The 16404-nt window shown below is 42.9% G+C and overlaps 1 protein-coding gene and 1 non-coding gene across 3 annotated transcripts in view; one reads left to right on the top strand and one right to left on the bottom strand.

The window, feature by feature from the left end:
- Window positions 1-1414: 1414 nt before the first annotated feature.
- The window catches only part of Smurf2 (SMAD specific E3 ubiquitin protein ligase 2), a 57146-nt gene continuing 42156 nt past the window's right edge, over window positions 1415-16404 (bottom strand). For both annotated transcript variants that reach the window (XM_052756846.1, XM_052756847.1), the window contains 6 exons: window positions 15801-15979; window positions 12223-12360; window positions 9494-9614; window positions 5944-6145; window positions 4395-4470; window positions 1415-4076 (listed from right to left, as the gene is read on the bottom strand). In XM_052756846.1, coding sequence (XP_052612806.1) covers window positions 3977-4076; window positions 4395-4470; window positions 5944-6145; window positions 9494-9614; window positions 12223-12360; window positions 15801-15979 — 816 coding nt within the window. In that variant the 3' untranslated portion in view covers window positions 1415-3976. The remainder of the gene's footprint in view (window positions 4077-4394; window positions 4471-5943; window positions 6146-9493; window positions 9615-12222; window positions 12361-15800; window positions 15980-16404) is intronic.
- LOC128123616 (U6 spliceosomal RNA) lies at window positions 13226-13332 on the top strand. Its single transcript, XR_008222774.1, has one exon. It is a non-coding gene; the product is annotated as a U6 spliceosomal RNA (small nuclear RNA).

Below are 16404 nucleotides of genomic sequence, written 5' to 3'. Positions count from 1 at the left end.
GGAATATGTTTACTCTTTGTCCTAAATGACAGGGGTGATCTACTGATTACCACAAAGCAGAACTACTTTTAGACAAAGTGCTCAAATCAAACTGGTCTGATTTATATGCTATTAAATACCAAAAATCTTTACTGTACTAGAGTTTTGTTTTAGATAGCCTATAAACACAACAATGTGAAGCTGAAGATGAAATGGTGCAGCACGGTCATCTGCTAGGGAGACATGAACAAACATTTCTTCACCTCAGGAAACTGGCGACAAAGAAACAATCCCCCACCCAAACCTAACAGACGCATGCTACTGGAAAGCCTCCAGATGGGTTTTGACAGAGAGCACTATCACTGGGGTGCAGCTCCCCTGAAAAACAGTCTCTCTCCACCTTTACTCATGAGCACGCCTTGGAGGTTTCTGTGGGCTTCCTGTGTCCTGTGCGCCTCCCTTCTCTCTAGGAAGGAACTGGAGGAAGTAGCTACACAACCCTGTCTACATCTGTCACACACCACTGCTGTCTACTCTGCATTTTCCAGATGTTCCTCTGTTGCCGCCTCCGCTGTGTAGAGATCCACAGACCACACTCTGGGTGGAACACGAAAGCACATGCATTCCTTTTCTACCTATGTATTTAGCTGTACTTTGATCAACTGGCATTCCACCCGGAGTTGTACCGCCTGTCTCCTTTTCATCTTGAAGACTTTACCGTTCACCACCAAGGCATGCTGGCAAATGTCAGGCCATCTGTCAACTACAGCTCTGCCCTCCAGACCCCAGACAGGACCTGGTTGTAGATATACATCTCTTGTGGGATAAAGCTCTTGTATGTTGGTTTAATAAGATGTTGATTGGCCAGTAGCCAGACAGGAAGTATAGGTGGGGCAAGCAGATGAGAAGGCGGCTGGGAAGAGGAAGGGAGAGTCAGGAGTCACCAGCCAGACACGGAGGAAACAAGATGACAAGGCAGAACTGAGGAAAGGTACCAAGCCACATGGCTAAACAGATAAGAATTATGGGTTAATTTAAGTGTAAGAGCTAGTCAGTAATGAGCCTGAGCTAATGGCCGAGCAGTTTTAATTAATAATAAGCTTCTGAGTATTTTATAAATGGCTACAGGGTCTGTGGGGCAGGGCAGGACCAGAAAAAACTTCAGCTACATATTTCCCTGCACTAATCACAGACCAGCCTCAGAAGTCCCATCACCTCACAGTCCCCAGCAACCACTGGAAACTTCTCAGGCTGCCACAGCAGAGAAACACTCACCTTCCTGCTCTACCTCAGGGCAGCCAGGTTCCAGACTCTCTGAAGCCCTAGAAAGCAGCTTCCTTCTCATTCTAAGACTCCATGCTATCACCCTGTGAAAAGCCAAATGCGTTTTTCAAAACAAGTAAAAAACTCAATATTCTTAAAAACTTTGCTGCTGTGACAGTGCAAACAGCATTCATTTTATTGCTCAACTTCGGCATGGGCACATACATACACATACATAGTTAATTTTTAAAAACCATTTATACAGATGTTATTGATAAAGCTCATGTAACAAATGAGTGAAAATACAAAGAATATCAAAGCTAAAACATTCTGTAATAAATACAATGAAAATGATAAAACTTTATTTTTAAAGTCAGTTTGAGAAAAGGAAGAATATTACATAAAGTGAACTAATTACATCTAGAGTAAGCAACTCAGCATTTGGTACAATCACCATCCTAGTGAGAGGCCATTCACCCCCACATGTGGCCACCGACAGTAAGCTGCAGCTGAGACAGGCGCTGGAGGCGGCTACCACCCAGCCACCCAGCCACACACCGGTGCTGGCTGTCCGTCATGCCCTGGGAGGTCAGAGAAAGCAAATTACAGTGGCTTTAGGAGAAGAGGGATCCGTGCTCTGGCCTGTGAATTTGGGTGGGGGTGGGAGACCGCAAGGCAAAATGTACAGGGTACACAGCACTACTTAAACCTTCATGCCAAGAGACGGTGGCCTCTTACAAAGTAACCACTGGTCACAATCGAGCTTTCCCGATGGAGAGAAAGGGGATGGATGGTGAAACAGCCCAACTGGAGGAAGGGACACAGAAACATAAATATTCACATTAAACACAAGGCAGGTCCAGGTTCAATGACATTGGGGCTTTCTGTTTGCTTAGCACCTATTTAGAAGTAATCAGGTAACGTAATTTTGAAACTGAAATCTAAATCATGTTTTCGGCTGTCATGTGCTACTGAAGACTGTTACATAGGGCGATTTCCTTTAAAGCTCTGTCAAGTCACTGATATAGTTAAAAGGCACTCAAAAAGGGATGGGATGTACCTGCTTTACACTGCATGGAAAACTACTGAAAGTAGCATCTCACTATCACCGCATCCTGCTCAGTTATGGTCCTCACCCTCTGGAGACAGGGTCTCAATAGCCTCAAACCCACCATGTAGATGACGCATTCCTTGACCTCCTCCTCCTGCCTCTGCCTTCCCAATGACAGGAATACAGGTGTCAGCTACCAGGCTTAGTCAATTTCTGTCCAGTATTCTTCATGTCCTTGTGTCCAAGCTCATCAAAATTCGCTATTCTTATTTTACATCATGTTTAAAAATAATAGTGCATTGTTTTGATGGTTGAATTTTAAAATCCAATGTGATTTTAGATGCTTGCAATCCCTCACCCCAGAATTTTGGTTCCCTTCTGGATCACGGGATGAGCCTCACACCTTGAAAGCTCAACCTGAACGCTTGGAAGTCAGCAATGTGGCAGCCAGGGCCCCACTCCCTTTCTTCTAAATGAACTCTTCAGTTTTAGAGTAAATTGTACATAGACTTAGAGTCACTCTTATTTGAGGCAAGATCTGCTATGTAGCTCAGGCTGGCCTTGAACTTGAACTGCTCCCCCTGCCACAGGCTCCCAGGAGCAGGATCACAGGCATGGCCAGCACACCTGATGTCACTCATGTACGACATTCCCTGCCCCCATGTCCACTGCTACCTCCAGTTCTCCCAGTGAGGTTAATAGCAGGGCTCTCTAAGCTAAACAATCTTTAGAGCAAAAATTTTCCTTTTAGAAACTTAATTAAAATATAAGTTAGATGTACTTATTAGAGGCTTTGGTTTATAGAAATAGCATATAAAAGACAAGCTGACCAGCAAAGAATGAAAATCCCATCACATGCGGAGAAGCTATAAAAATGCGGTATTTCAATCAAAGATAAAAGGAAATCCAAAACACCTGATCCTCTTGATTCAAGAACATGAGGTTTTGTTTTTTTGTTTTGTTTTGTTTTGTTTTGTTTTAAAGTTGTCTTAGAAACAGGGTTGGGAGCAAATAAACTCAGTTTAAATGGTTGTATTAGGAATTTCCAAGAAAGTCACACTTGAAAAATATAAAACCCCACCTAGGCTAGGGTGACCCACATAATGCAAAATATAACGCTCTGTCTGCTATAGAAAAACACAACTAAACATGTAAATGGCTTAATTTCATAAAGGTAATGATTCCTACAGCCAATTGTTTACAAAGGTGGAACAATTCAAAATAACTTTATTCAGTTTTTACAAAGAGCAAGTAAGTATAGGAGCTGTTCAAAAATCATGTATTCAATCAAAATGAAATGTGACTTGTACCGACTGCTGGAGTTGTCTTGCTGTGCGAGAGACTGAGTCTGTGAAGCGATTTGGATAGATAACCTTTTATAAAAATAGTAGTAGTCTTTAAGTGTAGAATACTGCCTAACTCTGGAGATGCAGGGAGTCAGCATTCTTTAGTTCAAGGTATTAATTTTTAAATAGCAGCTGAGTGTGTCCTCATGGCAAAGCATAAAGACCTTTATTTTTCCTTGAAAAGGAATTTCAAAATTGTTCTTTCCCCTCACAGTGTCCTAGACTCTAAGGGGCAGGGGAGGGGCTGTCCTGTGTCCCAGCGTTCTCTGAAGCGCTGCTGAAGGAGGCTGTCGGCCTGGGGGATAAATAAGAGTTCTAGGTAAGTCCTTGGCGCTCATCATTCCACAGCAAATCCACATGTTTCTTCGATGGCTGTTAGCAGCTTTTCATAGAGCTTTTCATAGGTTTCATAGGGCGGAATGTCTATTCGATTGAAGCTGTGAATGAGCAAATCAGACTTTATCATTTGTTCAAAACTAGTCAGCAGACACAGCAAACATGCAATTACACACAGTTAAAGAGGTCTTGGTATCAGACAGAAAGTTAGAAGCTGGCAGTCCTCTAAAGCAGAGATCACCACTTTGGGTTTGCCTACTGATTTCTGAATAATTTTAATTTTTAAGGCACATAAAAGAGGTGCTCATCATTTCTTTTAGAGGTCCACTTACTAACAAGAAGAATACATGGAAACTCAAATCTGTTTAGGACTAACACCTACCTACATTGACAGAGGAAGAACTACAAAAATAACTCACCAAGTGTGGGCTTTTGGCAAGTTGTTTGTGCAGGCATCAATCTGGTGTATGGTAAAGAGCCGTGGGCCTGCAGCACCTGCCAGTGAAGGAAAATGGGTCAGATCACAGCAGGTACATGCATCCATCTTCAACACCTCAAAACAAACTGGAACACGAACCACAGGATTGGGGGGGCGGGGAACCTTGTACCCATGCACATTACTAACCTGCGGCTATAGGAGACCAGCCTAGTTTTGAGGTAATGAGGGATAAAGCCTCATATAACTGCTATATGATGTTATAAGTGGTATAACATCACCATCGCAGTCTAAGAAAAAGGCTTAACTAAGGTCCTTTTACCAACACTGCACCATAGAACATCCATATCCCAGAGAGTAAAGAGATCACTTGGGCAAGTGCAATACAGAACACATGTTGGTTTGCTTCCCTCCCTCCCCGAGACAGGGTCTCTCTCTGTAGCCCTGGCTGTCCTAGAACTTGCTCTGTAGACCAGGCTGGTCTAGAACTCAGAAATCTGCCTGCCTCTGCCTCCCAAATGCTGGGATTAAAGGCGTGCAATGCCATCTCCTGACTTGCTTTGTTTTTTTAATTTTTGAAATAGGGTCTTCCTGTGTAATCAAGATGGCCTTAAACTCAAGTTCCTCCTGCCTCAGCTTCCAGAGAGCTGGGATTACAGGCACATGCTATTATTCCTAAAATATACATTTGAATATTTAAAAAGGTGACAACCTAATGCAAATTTAGGCTTCATGACTCAAACTGAGCTGAGCAAAGATTAGCAGTCTACAGGATACCTCTCAGGGAGCACACACGCCCCATACAAACACGCAAGAGAACTAGAGTGCCAAGCTCCCCAAACAGGAAGGGCAACACAACTTCAGGTAGCCTTGCCCAGGCTCTCTGAGTGCTCTGTGGGCAACTGCTGATTAATTACACACCAGTCTCACTTTGTGGATTCTCACTCCTCCCAGCAGCTTTGAAAATGAAGAGCTTAAAGGTAAAGGAAGCAACAGTTACCAAATGAAGCACCACAATCATGAGCAATGTTACCAACTCAACCAAAACTCCAACAGCTTATTCCACAGAAAAACAATTCTCAAAATTGAAGATGGTTGTAAATCGATGGTCTGAAGCCAAGCAATAAACTGCTCTGACCCAACAGATGGCGTTCACAATTCATGCTGCCTCCCTCTATTAAAAGAAAAGCGGAGGAGGCATCCCAGGTGGGTAAAGGTTTTGCCAGCTGAGATGTGAACATGGAGGTGCATGACAGAATTAAAGCGAAGTGACCAGAAAGTGGAAAGAAAGCAGCATGTCAGCACACAGGCTCTTCTCTACATGTAGCACCCACTACCACCAAAGAGAAGCCCTCAGAAAAGCCTCTCTGGAAGGAGCCTGGGATGGGAGCTACAGGTCAGAGAGTCAAAGGAAACCTTCATAACCACTGGCCTTCTAAAACAGCAACCCACACCAAACTCTGCAACCCAACTTACCCCACCCCTGCAAGAGCAGATGCCAGGGACCTCCCTCCCAGCCCTCAGCATCTCACCTTGTAGTGCTTTGAAGCCCTGCAGAGGCACTCGAGAGGACCCTGTCACAAACTGGAGCAAGCGTGCTCGTCGCTCTTCATCGAAGAACTCCACTGCTTTCCAGAACCACTTGACCACATTGCTGTCCGGTGTACAGTGTTTTAACCGGGTGTTCACCTTCCAGTCACTCACGTCAATCTTACCAAGTCCACAAATAATGAGCTGTGGAAATATTTGCAGGAATGGTCAGCCAGTAGACACCAAAGCTGGGCCTCCCAAGTCCTCTTAGATTTGCAGTGAGGATACCCACAAGTGGCACACACCAGAATGATCTGGAAAGCTTTTCAAAACATGCCCAACAGACCCTATGCTGCAGATTCTAACTGTGTGTCTGGTGGAAGTCAGGGTCTTCAGCTTTAAGACTCCAGAGCTATCTACTCATTGTAGGACCTGGTCCCAGTGACTAACAATCACTGTGACAGACTCTGACAAGATCAAAGATTGGTAAAAATCCAATAGTTTCAAAATAGAATTCTAAAGTTTTAAAAGACTAGACAGAAATCAAGATTCAGTAGACACAAGCTGGGTGTAGTACCCTATGCCTATAATCCTAGCACTCTGGAGGCTGAGGCAGGAGAATCATCATGAGTTTGATACTAGCCTAAGCTACTACCTTGTCTCAAAAAGAGGAGAGTGAGAAGAAGAAATAATACTACAATTTACCTGCGTTTCTCAGGCCTGCATTGAATTCCACTGGTTCCAACACTACTAGCTTTTCAATTTGAGGCAATTCTGTTTGGTCATCAGCCAGCAGTGGTCTCTGCTCTAATACTACAGTCCCCTCTACTCACTCTACCTTTGAAAATGACCCATAGTGCACGGCAAGAAATGTGTTGAACAAGTAATATAAATTAACAACCTTGAAATTATATTAAAATATAAAATACACAAAGGTCACGCATTGTGGTGCACATCTTTAATCCCAGCACCTGGAAAGCAAAAGCAGGCAAATCTCTGAGTTCAAGGCTAGTCTGGTCTACAGAGGGAGTTCCAGGACAGCCAGGGTTACACAGAGAACTCTGCCTCAAAAAGTCAAAATAAATAAATAAAATATATGAATTCTGCAATATGGTGTTCTGCCTGACATCCTGACATAGTCAATACATATGAACTATAACAAAATCATTTTGATAACACATCTCTATAGAGCCCAACACTAGCCTATGTATGTATAACCGAACATGTCTGCTCTACTCATTTGTGCACACATGAACACATGCCACAGCACACAGGAAGAAGTCAGAGGACAACTCTCAGGAGTCCTTTTCCTCCTGCCATCTGGGGCCTGGGAATTGAACTCAGGTCATCAGACTTGTTGGCAAGTGCCCTCACCTGTTAAATCATCTTGATAGCCCTCCCTGATCTAACGTTTATAACAGTGAATTATGACAGTGTATAAATCATAATGTAACTTATATATTCTAGATTTCATAATTTTGATAATCTAGCATAATTAAAAATATACATATTATTCTAAAAATTTACATTATTTCAATAGTGATAAAACTACACTGTAAATCTTACCCCTACCAAATAAAATCAGTCCCTAAAAAGCTTCCATATGTTTCTAAAATAGTGAATTCAGACTATAAAAGATGCCTTCTAAATCCTGTTCTTCAGAAGAATGCCATTTATAATGCAACCTCTTGATTTACAGCATAGTCAGATAAAAAGGTCTTGGATCTCAGATGCTTTCCACTCAGGGCTGTGAGTTTTTCCTCCACTGATTTCTCTTCGGCCATTTCATTATTCAATCACAGAAGGAATGGGGATAGTACTGAGTCAACCAACTGTTTGCAAACAGGTCCATTAAAGAGACTAGCAGGTCTGGCAAGATGGCTCAGTGGTTAAGAGCACTTGCTGCTCTTCTAGGGGCACTAGTTTACCAAGGTGGGTGGCTACAACCACCTGTAACTCCAGGTCCAGGGAATCGAAAATCTGTCTCCTAGGGCACCTTTATTCCCACGTACCTGTACTCCCACACACAAACCCACATGCAGACACACACACATCTATACATAATTAAAAAATAACTACATCTGAAAAAAGCCAGTAATATTAATAAATACAATCATTTTTAAATGATTTGTAGACTTAAGTAATTGTGCTCTTTCCTAACCACCAGATAAATTGGTAGAATAAAGCCTTTTTTTTTAATGTACTTTTCTTCAGACAGACTTGATATGTAGCCCAGGCTGGCCTTAAATTTTCAATCTTCATGTCTTAGCCTGAGGGCTGTATCACAGCCATGCACCACCACATCCAGCAATCTTGATATTTCGTTCACAGAAGTTCAGTATGAAGTTGGATGTATTTCCTGTGGTGCTGTAAGGGTCAGCTTCACACAGAAGGGAATGCTAACTTCAATACAGAGCTAACTACTGTTACTCTATGGGTGTTTGAGAAGGTCCAGGGATAGTTTAACACTCATAATTTATCCTGTTTCATTTCTACTAAATGCTTTAAAGCAAAGATGAACACAAATCCAGTTGAACTTATTATTTTATTCAAATAAATTTATGTTAAGAGACAAAGTAATGGGATTATACTTAAATAAGCCAATTAAATCAAGAAATGCCAAAAAGTTGGGAAGAAGGCCAGACAGCAAGATGGTTCAGTGGGTAAAAATACTTGCCAAGCAATTGTGCCAACCTGAGTTCAATGCCCAGAACCCACATAAAGATGGAAGAGAACTGACTCCACAAAGCTGCTTTCTGACCTCCACAGATGCACCATGGGAAGAATTTTAATCGTGAAGAATATCTATGTGACATGAAAAGAAAGGTCAGGGACTTGAGAAGCATCTTAACTTGTGAAGTACATGAATCACTGGGCTCAATCCCAGCACTTGGGAGGAAGCAGAAGGCCAGAAGTTAAAGGTCATCCTTGCTTTAATCCCAGCACTCAGGAGGCAGAGCCAGGCGGATCTCTGTGAGTTTGAGGCCAGCCTGGTCTACAGAGTGAGATCCAGGACAGGCTCCAAGGATATACAGAGAAACTGTGTCTCAAACAACAAAAACAAAACTAAACTAAAAAGGTCATCCTTATCTACATAGTTAGTCCCAGACTAGCTACAAAGAAGGAAGGAAGGAAAAGGATATACATTAAGAATGTCTCTCAATAAGGGGTTAGAGAGATGGCTCAGGCTTAGAGAGCTTATTGTACTTGCAGAAGAGTCAAATGTGCTTCCCAGCACACATATCAGGTACTAACAATCACCTGTAACTCCAGCTTCAAGGTATCTGACTTCTCTGGTCTCTGAGGGCACCTGCACCACTGTGTACCCTCACACACACACACACAAACACCACCCTCACATACACATGGATAAGAGAGACTGCTTACCCACAGAAATTCCAAAGCCCCAAATATTTTCCTGTAAGAATTCTCAAGTCATTTAGCCATGAAACTCTGAAAGAATCAGAAAGCATCACTTTCCTCTAAAGCCAGCAGCAGAGTTCCCAGACTTCCTTTGTGCACCACATGGTATCAGAATAGTAACACACTGACCTCTAGCTCCTTCTCATCAAACGTCTTCAGGAGATGCTGTGGAATGACTTCATTAAATCCCTTCTGCAGTGCCAGGAACTGAGCTTCAATGCCTCGGAGAAATCTCCAGTTTACATAAAGCCTATAAACATTGGGCAAGGGCATCATGTGAGTGCATATATTCAGATTTGGTAATTACCATAAATATCTACTTTGGCAACTTCATACTTTAAAGCAGCTATCATCACAATTTTAGGCCAAAAGAGCTGAGATACAGCCAGGCTGCAGAGTCCTCCTTATAGGTAACAAGTCCCTGGGTTCAATCTCTAGCCCAGGAGAAAAAGAAAACTAAAAAAATTAATGAATTTAGTCTAATGTCTAAAAAAGTTTAAAACGAATAGGGACACATGGATGTACTTAAAAAGTGGTACCCACCCTTCCACCACGAGCTAGCAGCATCAATGAGGGGTTCTTTAAGGCAGGCCACAGTGTAATCCAGAGACTTGTAATCCCAGTCACCAGGAAGGCTGAGGCTAGAGGAGCAATAATTCAAGACCAGCCTGGGCTACAGAGTGAGTTCAAGGCAGCCTGGACACTCAGTGAGATGTTGTCTTCAATTTAAAATAATAAAGAGATGGGGATGCAGCTCAGTGGCAAAGCCTTACTGACATGCAGAAGAGGCCTTGCATTCAGTCTCCAGGACTGCTGACCGAATAAAAGCAACTCTTTAAATCAGAAAAAACTTCCCAGTAAACCGAAAGCCTACTAAAACTCAGGGTCTGAGGTTCAATCCCTAACACCAAAATTATTTAATTATAATAACTTTAATAACATTTTAAAAACTTTTAATGCTTTCTTAAAAAATTCATATGCAGCCGGGCGGTGGTGGCGCATGCCTTTAATCCCAGCACTTGGGAGGCAGAGCCAGGCGGATCTCTGTGAGTTCGAGGCCAGCCTGGACTACCAAGTGAGTTCCAGGAAAGGCGCAAAGCTACACAGAGAAACCCTGTCTCGAAAAACAAAAACCAAAAAAAAAAAAAAAAAAAATTCATATGCAGTGTGTTTTGTCTGCATGTGTGTTTGTATGAGGGTGTCAGCTCCCCTGTAGTTACAGATGGTTGTGAGCTGCCATGTGGGTGCTGGGAATTGAACCCAGGTCCTCTAGGAGAGCAGCGAGTGACAAGAACAGGGAGCCCAGTCTCTTTAGACTGAGAGCATGAAGAGCTGTCTGTCAGGAAAGGAGGCAGGGACGGAACTAGCAAAACCCAGAGCAGGTGCTGCTAGAAGAATGCTCACTGCTCCCCAGAGGCTGTGGAACCTTGGGAGATGTCAACTTACCAACAAAAATACACGGAAATACTACACCTTTTGTGAAGTTTCCAAACTGATTTTTTGAGACAGGGTCTCACTAATAGTACATGTTATGATTTGCATGGTATAGAAATATTGGGTGGTATTAGGTCTCCCAGGCTGACTACAGGACAGTCAAGGATGACTTTCTGTACTCCTGATCCTCTTGCCTCCTGAGCTCACAGGTGTGTGCCAACACATCCAGCTTAAGAACATTTTTGTAGTTAACTTTTAATATTAACTGAACATCCGTATTCATACTTAGCTATATGTCAAAACTCTTTTACAGAATGGAGTTGCTTGGTGGAAGGTATATTCATGTTCACATGGAACCTCAGCTGCTCAGTCTTACACATCAATCAAAAGCATGCAGCAGAAATCATGTTGGTCAAAAGTATACATAGATCTTAAAAAGATCAGGCACAGGATGGAGAGATGGCTCAGCAGTTAAGAGCACTGGCCGCTTTTCCAGCAAACCTAGGTTTGATTACCAGCACCCACATGGCAGCTCACAACCATCTATAATTCTAGTACCAGGGAATCTGATGCCCTGTTTTGGCCTCCATGGGTACCACGTATGCACATGTTACATAAGCATACATGCAAGAAATACACCCATATCCAAACAAAACAGAACAAAAAAAAAAAAAAAAAACAACCCCAAAACCAAACAAAACAGGCACTAACCAGGCATGGTGACACATACCTGCTATTCCAGGACTTGGGAGGTAGAGGCAAGAGAATCAGGAATTCAAGGTCATTCTCAGCTACGCAAGATAAAAGGCCAGTATGGCTACATGAGACTTTTCTCTAAAAGGGAGTGGAGGGAGACTAGCAGCTTCTTCTGTGTTCTGGAACATCAGTACCCCATAAGAAAGAAGACAGACAGAGGAGAGACCAACTGACCAAGGAAGGCAGCCTTTGGTACTAGCACACAGGAGACCAGGGAGCTCAGGGAAGCCGCTCATTTGAGCCATCCTAGGCGAAGTCTCACATCTACAAGAGTCAGAAGCCACCTTGACCTTTTAACCCCAGCTTACGGAGTACCAATGCGTCATACCTATTGTTTTCTGCCCAATTACCAACCTAAGAAATTATGAAAATTAGTCAAGAGTGGGAGTTTTTGTTTGTTTTTTGAGACAGGGTTCTTTGTGTAATCCTGGCTGTCCTGGAACTCAGAGATCTGCCTGCCTCAGCTTCCCAGGTGCTGCAATTAAAGGCATGCACCACCACCGACCAGCTGTGCCACCATGCCCAGCAAGAGTGGGGGTTTTTAGGTTATTCAATTCCATGGAAGTCTGTTGTAGCAGTAAGCAACATTTCCTAAACATTTAAATGTTTTTCTATATTGATGTCCTGGAACTTTTTTGTTTTTTTTTTTCTTAAATTCAAGGGTTTACCTGACATATTCTTTTTTATTTTCTTCAGTAACAGGGATACTTTTGCCATTTGGTTTGAGTTCATGCTGAATAATTTCGCCATAGGCATTATGTTCAACACAGAAGGTATGGTCCAGAACACCTGTGATATCGTTTTCACTGGATAAGAAACAAAAAAGACACATTAACTGGGAAACCTACCTTATATCCACTACAGTGTACTCACTCACAGGTGCAGCTGTTCAGCTAAGACAGTACTACGGATACAGCAGGTACAGGGCGAACTCGTCCCATCAGTTCTGATGCTATCATGCCACCTTTTCTTGCACAGAAAAGTCAAAGAGCTTTCTCCTTATAAACACAGACAGCATTTTACTTCCTGAGCAACAAGAATGGGCTCTGGCAAAGACAGACTCTTCTAGAACTATAATACAATAGATTTTTTTTTTTTGGTATCCAGCTTAAAAAAAATTCTTCTGAACCTGGGTACCCTCAAGAGAGAAAATGATCTGTGTATTCTGCCTGCATACCTTCCCACAAAGAATCAGCTAGATGCTTTTACTTTGTAAATAAGTATAAAAATGAAATGGTAGGACAGGCCAGATGGCTCACTGCTCACCACATGACCACAGCCTGAGTTCAGTTCCCAAGACCTACATGGTGAAAGGAGAGAACTGACTCCCACAAGCTGTCCTCTGAGCTGCACATGCACACTGTGACATGCTCATGTACTTCTGTGCCCCTACACACCACACTATACACATACATACAATACTTTTTTTTTTTTTTTTAAAAGCAACAGCAGGGGCTGGAGAGATGCCTCAATAGACCCAGGTCTATTCCCAGCACACACAGGTGTATCACAAGCATCTGTAACTCCAGTCCCAAGGGATCCAATGCCTTCTTCTGGCCACTGTGGGTATGGCACGAACACAGTGCACTGACATATGGTACCCACAGGCAAAACAGCCATACACATAAATAAATAAAATGTTCAAAAATGTATTTTAAAAAAGCAATGGTAGTGCTCGCTTCGGCAGCACATATACTAAAATTGGAACGATACAGAGAAGATTAGCATGGCCCCTGCGCAAGGATGACACGCAAATTCGTGAAGCGTTCCATATTTTTTTAAAAAACAAAAAACAAAAAAAAAAAAAAAAAGCAATGGTAGCAGCCCTTTACTATTCTGTCACATGTTGGCTGAGACAGAATCTGCAGAACCTACTCTTAGGACACTATTACATATGGTGCTTTTGCTTAAAATGGTGCACAAGTTGGGCACCCTCAGCCCGAAATCTGAAATGCACAATGTTCCAAGTACACTTAATGAAATGACCTTCAGGCTATGTGTCTAAAGTGTATATGAAATGAACTGTGTTTAGACTAGGGTTCCATTCCCCAAATATCTCAAGCATAAGCAAACATTTTAAAACGGGTGAAAGGTCAAAATCAGAAATACTTCTAGTCCCAAGGACTCCAGCTAAGGGATGAAGCATCTGTACTAGATTTATTTTCCTTTTCAAAGTAGTCACAAGGGACTGACTCCCAGAAGCCCGGATTGGGTCTCAGAGCCTATGGACCAGCCAAGCCTGCTAAGTGTAGCTCTTGCTTTCGCCAAAGCAGCTTCCTTTTGCAGCAAATGGAAACTACTACAGAGCTCCACACCAGTCACAAGCAGAGAAAAGGGACCACGGGAGCCCAACCCTACTTGATGTCTACAACGCAGTCCCTACACCCACGGCTTAGGGAAATGTCTAAAGAGAACAGAAGGATTCTAAGAGCCAGAGGACCAGGAGACCTGCTGTGGGACAGTGTCTCCTGGACACAACAGGAATGTCGCACCCATGGAATTTCCACAGTATGGTTGTCTAAACAAGACCTGCATGATGACACCAGTTGTCACCCCAAAAACTGATGGGGGAAATCTCTCGAGGTTCCCCACCTAGATGAAGAGCTACAGGAAATCAATGACTACTGAGAGAAGGAGAATCAGTTTTCTCCAGGGACGAGTCCTCAGATAGGATATCTAATCCTAAACAATCCGCCCTATACAAAAGTACATACTGGCAACACTAAATGAACTCAGTAGGGGTGTGTGTATACTTATATATGCATGTATGTGTAACTCAGCTCCAGGGGATCTGACACCCTCTTCTGGCCTCCTCAGACACTGTACACACACGATGCACAGACATATATACTGGCAAAACACCCATACACATAAAATAAATATTTTCAAAACCTTTTTAAGTAATAACATGGTCTGGAGAAATATCTCAGTGGTAAAGTCCTTGCCTATTATTCACAAAGCACTAGTCTCCCGAACTTTCAGGAGTCTGAGATGTGCAGGAGAACAGGGTTGGTGGGCTGCGAGGGTATTACGGTTCTATTACAAACCACAAATCACAAAGTTAACCTTTTTGTGCATATTTCAAATTTTAAAAAGTACGTACATTAGTTTTGAAGTATATCTTTTTGTTTTATTGTTTGCTTTTAAAAATGTATTATTATTGGGCCGGGCGGTGGTGGCGCACGCCTTTAATCCCAGCACTCGGGAGGCAGAGCCAGGCGGATCTCTGTGAGTTCGAGGCCAGCCTGGTCTCCAAAGCGAGTTCCAGGAAAGGCGCAAAGCTACACAGAGAAACCCTGTCTCGAAAAACCAAAAAAAAAAAAAAAAGAAAAAAAAATGTATTATTATTATTTTATCTTATATGTATGGGTGTTTTGCCTACATGTATGTCCATGCACCATGTGTGTGCCTAGGGCTTGAGGAAACCAGGAAAGGCTACAGATCCCCTGGAACTGAAGTTACAGGTGGTTGTGAGCCACCGTGTGGGTGCTGGGAATCTAACCCAGATCCTCTGGAAGAACAGCCAGTGCTCCAGCCACTGAACCATCTCTCCAGCTTTTGCTTTTGAGATAGGATGTCAACAGGTTTTGGAAGCTAGTCTTGACTTCAGGATTCTCCTCAGCCTCCCAAGTGCAGGTTTTATAGGGATAAACTATCAGAAAGAGCTTGTATTTTTAAGATTTACTTTCATTATTAACTGAATGTATGTGTCTATGTGTGTATCCAAGTGCTTCAAAAAGCCAGTTAGATCCCCTGGAACTAGAGCTACAGGAGGCTGTGAGCTGCCTGGCATAGGTGCTGGGAATCAAACTCCAGTAAGTCCATGTGTGCCTCCATGACTTTATGTAGACTGTGTGTGTGCAGGTGATTGTGACAGCTGAAGGGGCATCAGATCGTAGAACTAGAGTTGCTGTCAAGTGTGAGCTACCTCATCAAGAGTCCTGGGATGTAAACCTGGTCCTCTGCAAGAGCAGTTAGTGCTGTTAAGCACCAAGCCATCTCTCCAGCTTCTGGCTTGTATCTTTTTTGTTTGCTTTTTTTTTTGAGACAGGGTTTCTCTGTGTAGCCCTGGCTGTCCTGGAACTTGCTCTGTAGCCCAAGCTGGCCTCGAATTCACAGAGATCTGCCTGCCTCTGCCTCCTGAGTCCTGGGATTAAAGGTGTACACCACCACTGCCTGGCAAGCTTGTATCTTTTTAAAGGCTCAGATTCTAGGTATGTAAATAGATGTAAGATTCAATACGTACAGTATCCACACCAAACTATTATGAAGGTCTGGATCAACCAACTCCATATCGTCCAAAGTAATTGACTTCCCAAGCAACTGTTTATAAAAAGGCAATGTGAAACCACCATCAATATAATGTCCATGGAATACAGCCATTCCCATTATTCGTCCAACAAAGTGGAAATAAGATAAATGTTCCTGAAATTAAAAAAAACACGATGTAAATACTCAAGTTAGAAACTCTCCAGGAAATTGTCTTAATGAGAAGTAAATATTTAAGCAATATTTTTTCCTTCGTCCTCTTCCCTTCCCACCTTTCTTGGTTTTCTTTGTTTGTTTCAGAGATGGCCTCACTTGTAGCTCAGGCTGACCTTGAACTTAGTGATGATCAGGGCCTCACTTTCCCCAGGGCTTGGATTATAGGTATGGGCCACCATGCCCATATCTCTCTCAAGGAAAAGCCCCTTTAAAAAATGATTCCGCCGGGCGGTGGTGGCGCACGCCTTTAATCCCAGCACTCGGGAGGCAGAGGCAGGCGGATCTCTGTGAGTTCGAGGCCAGCCTGGTCTCCAAAGCGAGTTCCAGGAAAGGTGCAAAGCTACACAGAGAAACCCTGTCTCGAA

This window comes from Peromyscus californicus, unplaced genomic scaffold, assembly GCF_007827085.1.
Source record: "Peromyscus californicus insignis strain IS unplaced genomic scaffold, ASM782708v3 Scaffold_3__1_contigs__length_106647218, whole genome shotgun sequence".
NCBI classification, from domain to species: Eukaryota; Metazoa; Chordata; class Mammalia; order Rodentia; family Cricetidae; genus Peromyscus; species Peromyscus californicus.
The sequence above is the reverse complement of the archived record's forward strand: the minus strand, read 5'-3'. Positions and strand labels throughout refer to the sequence as shown.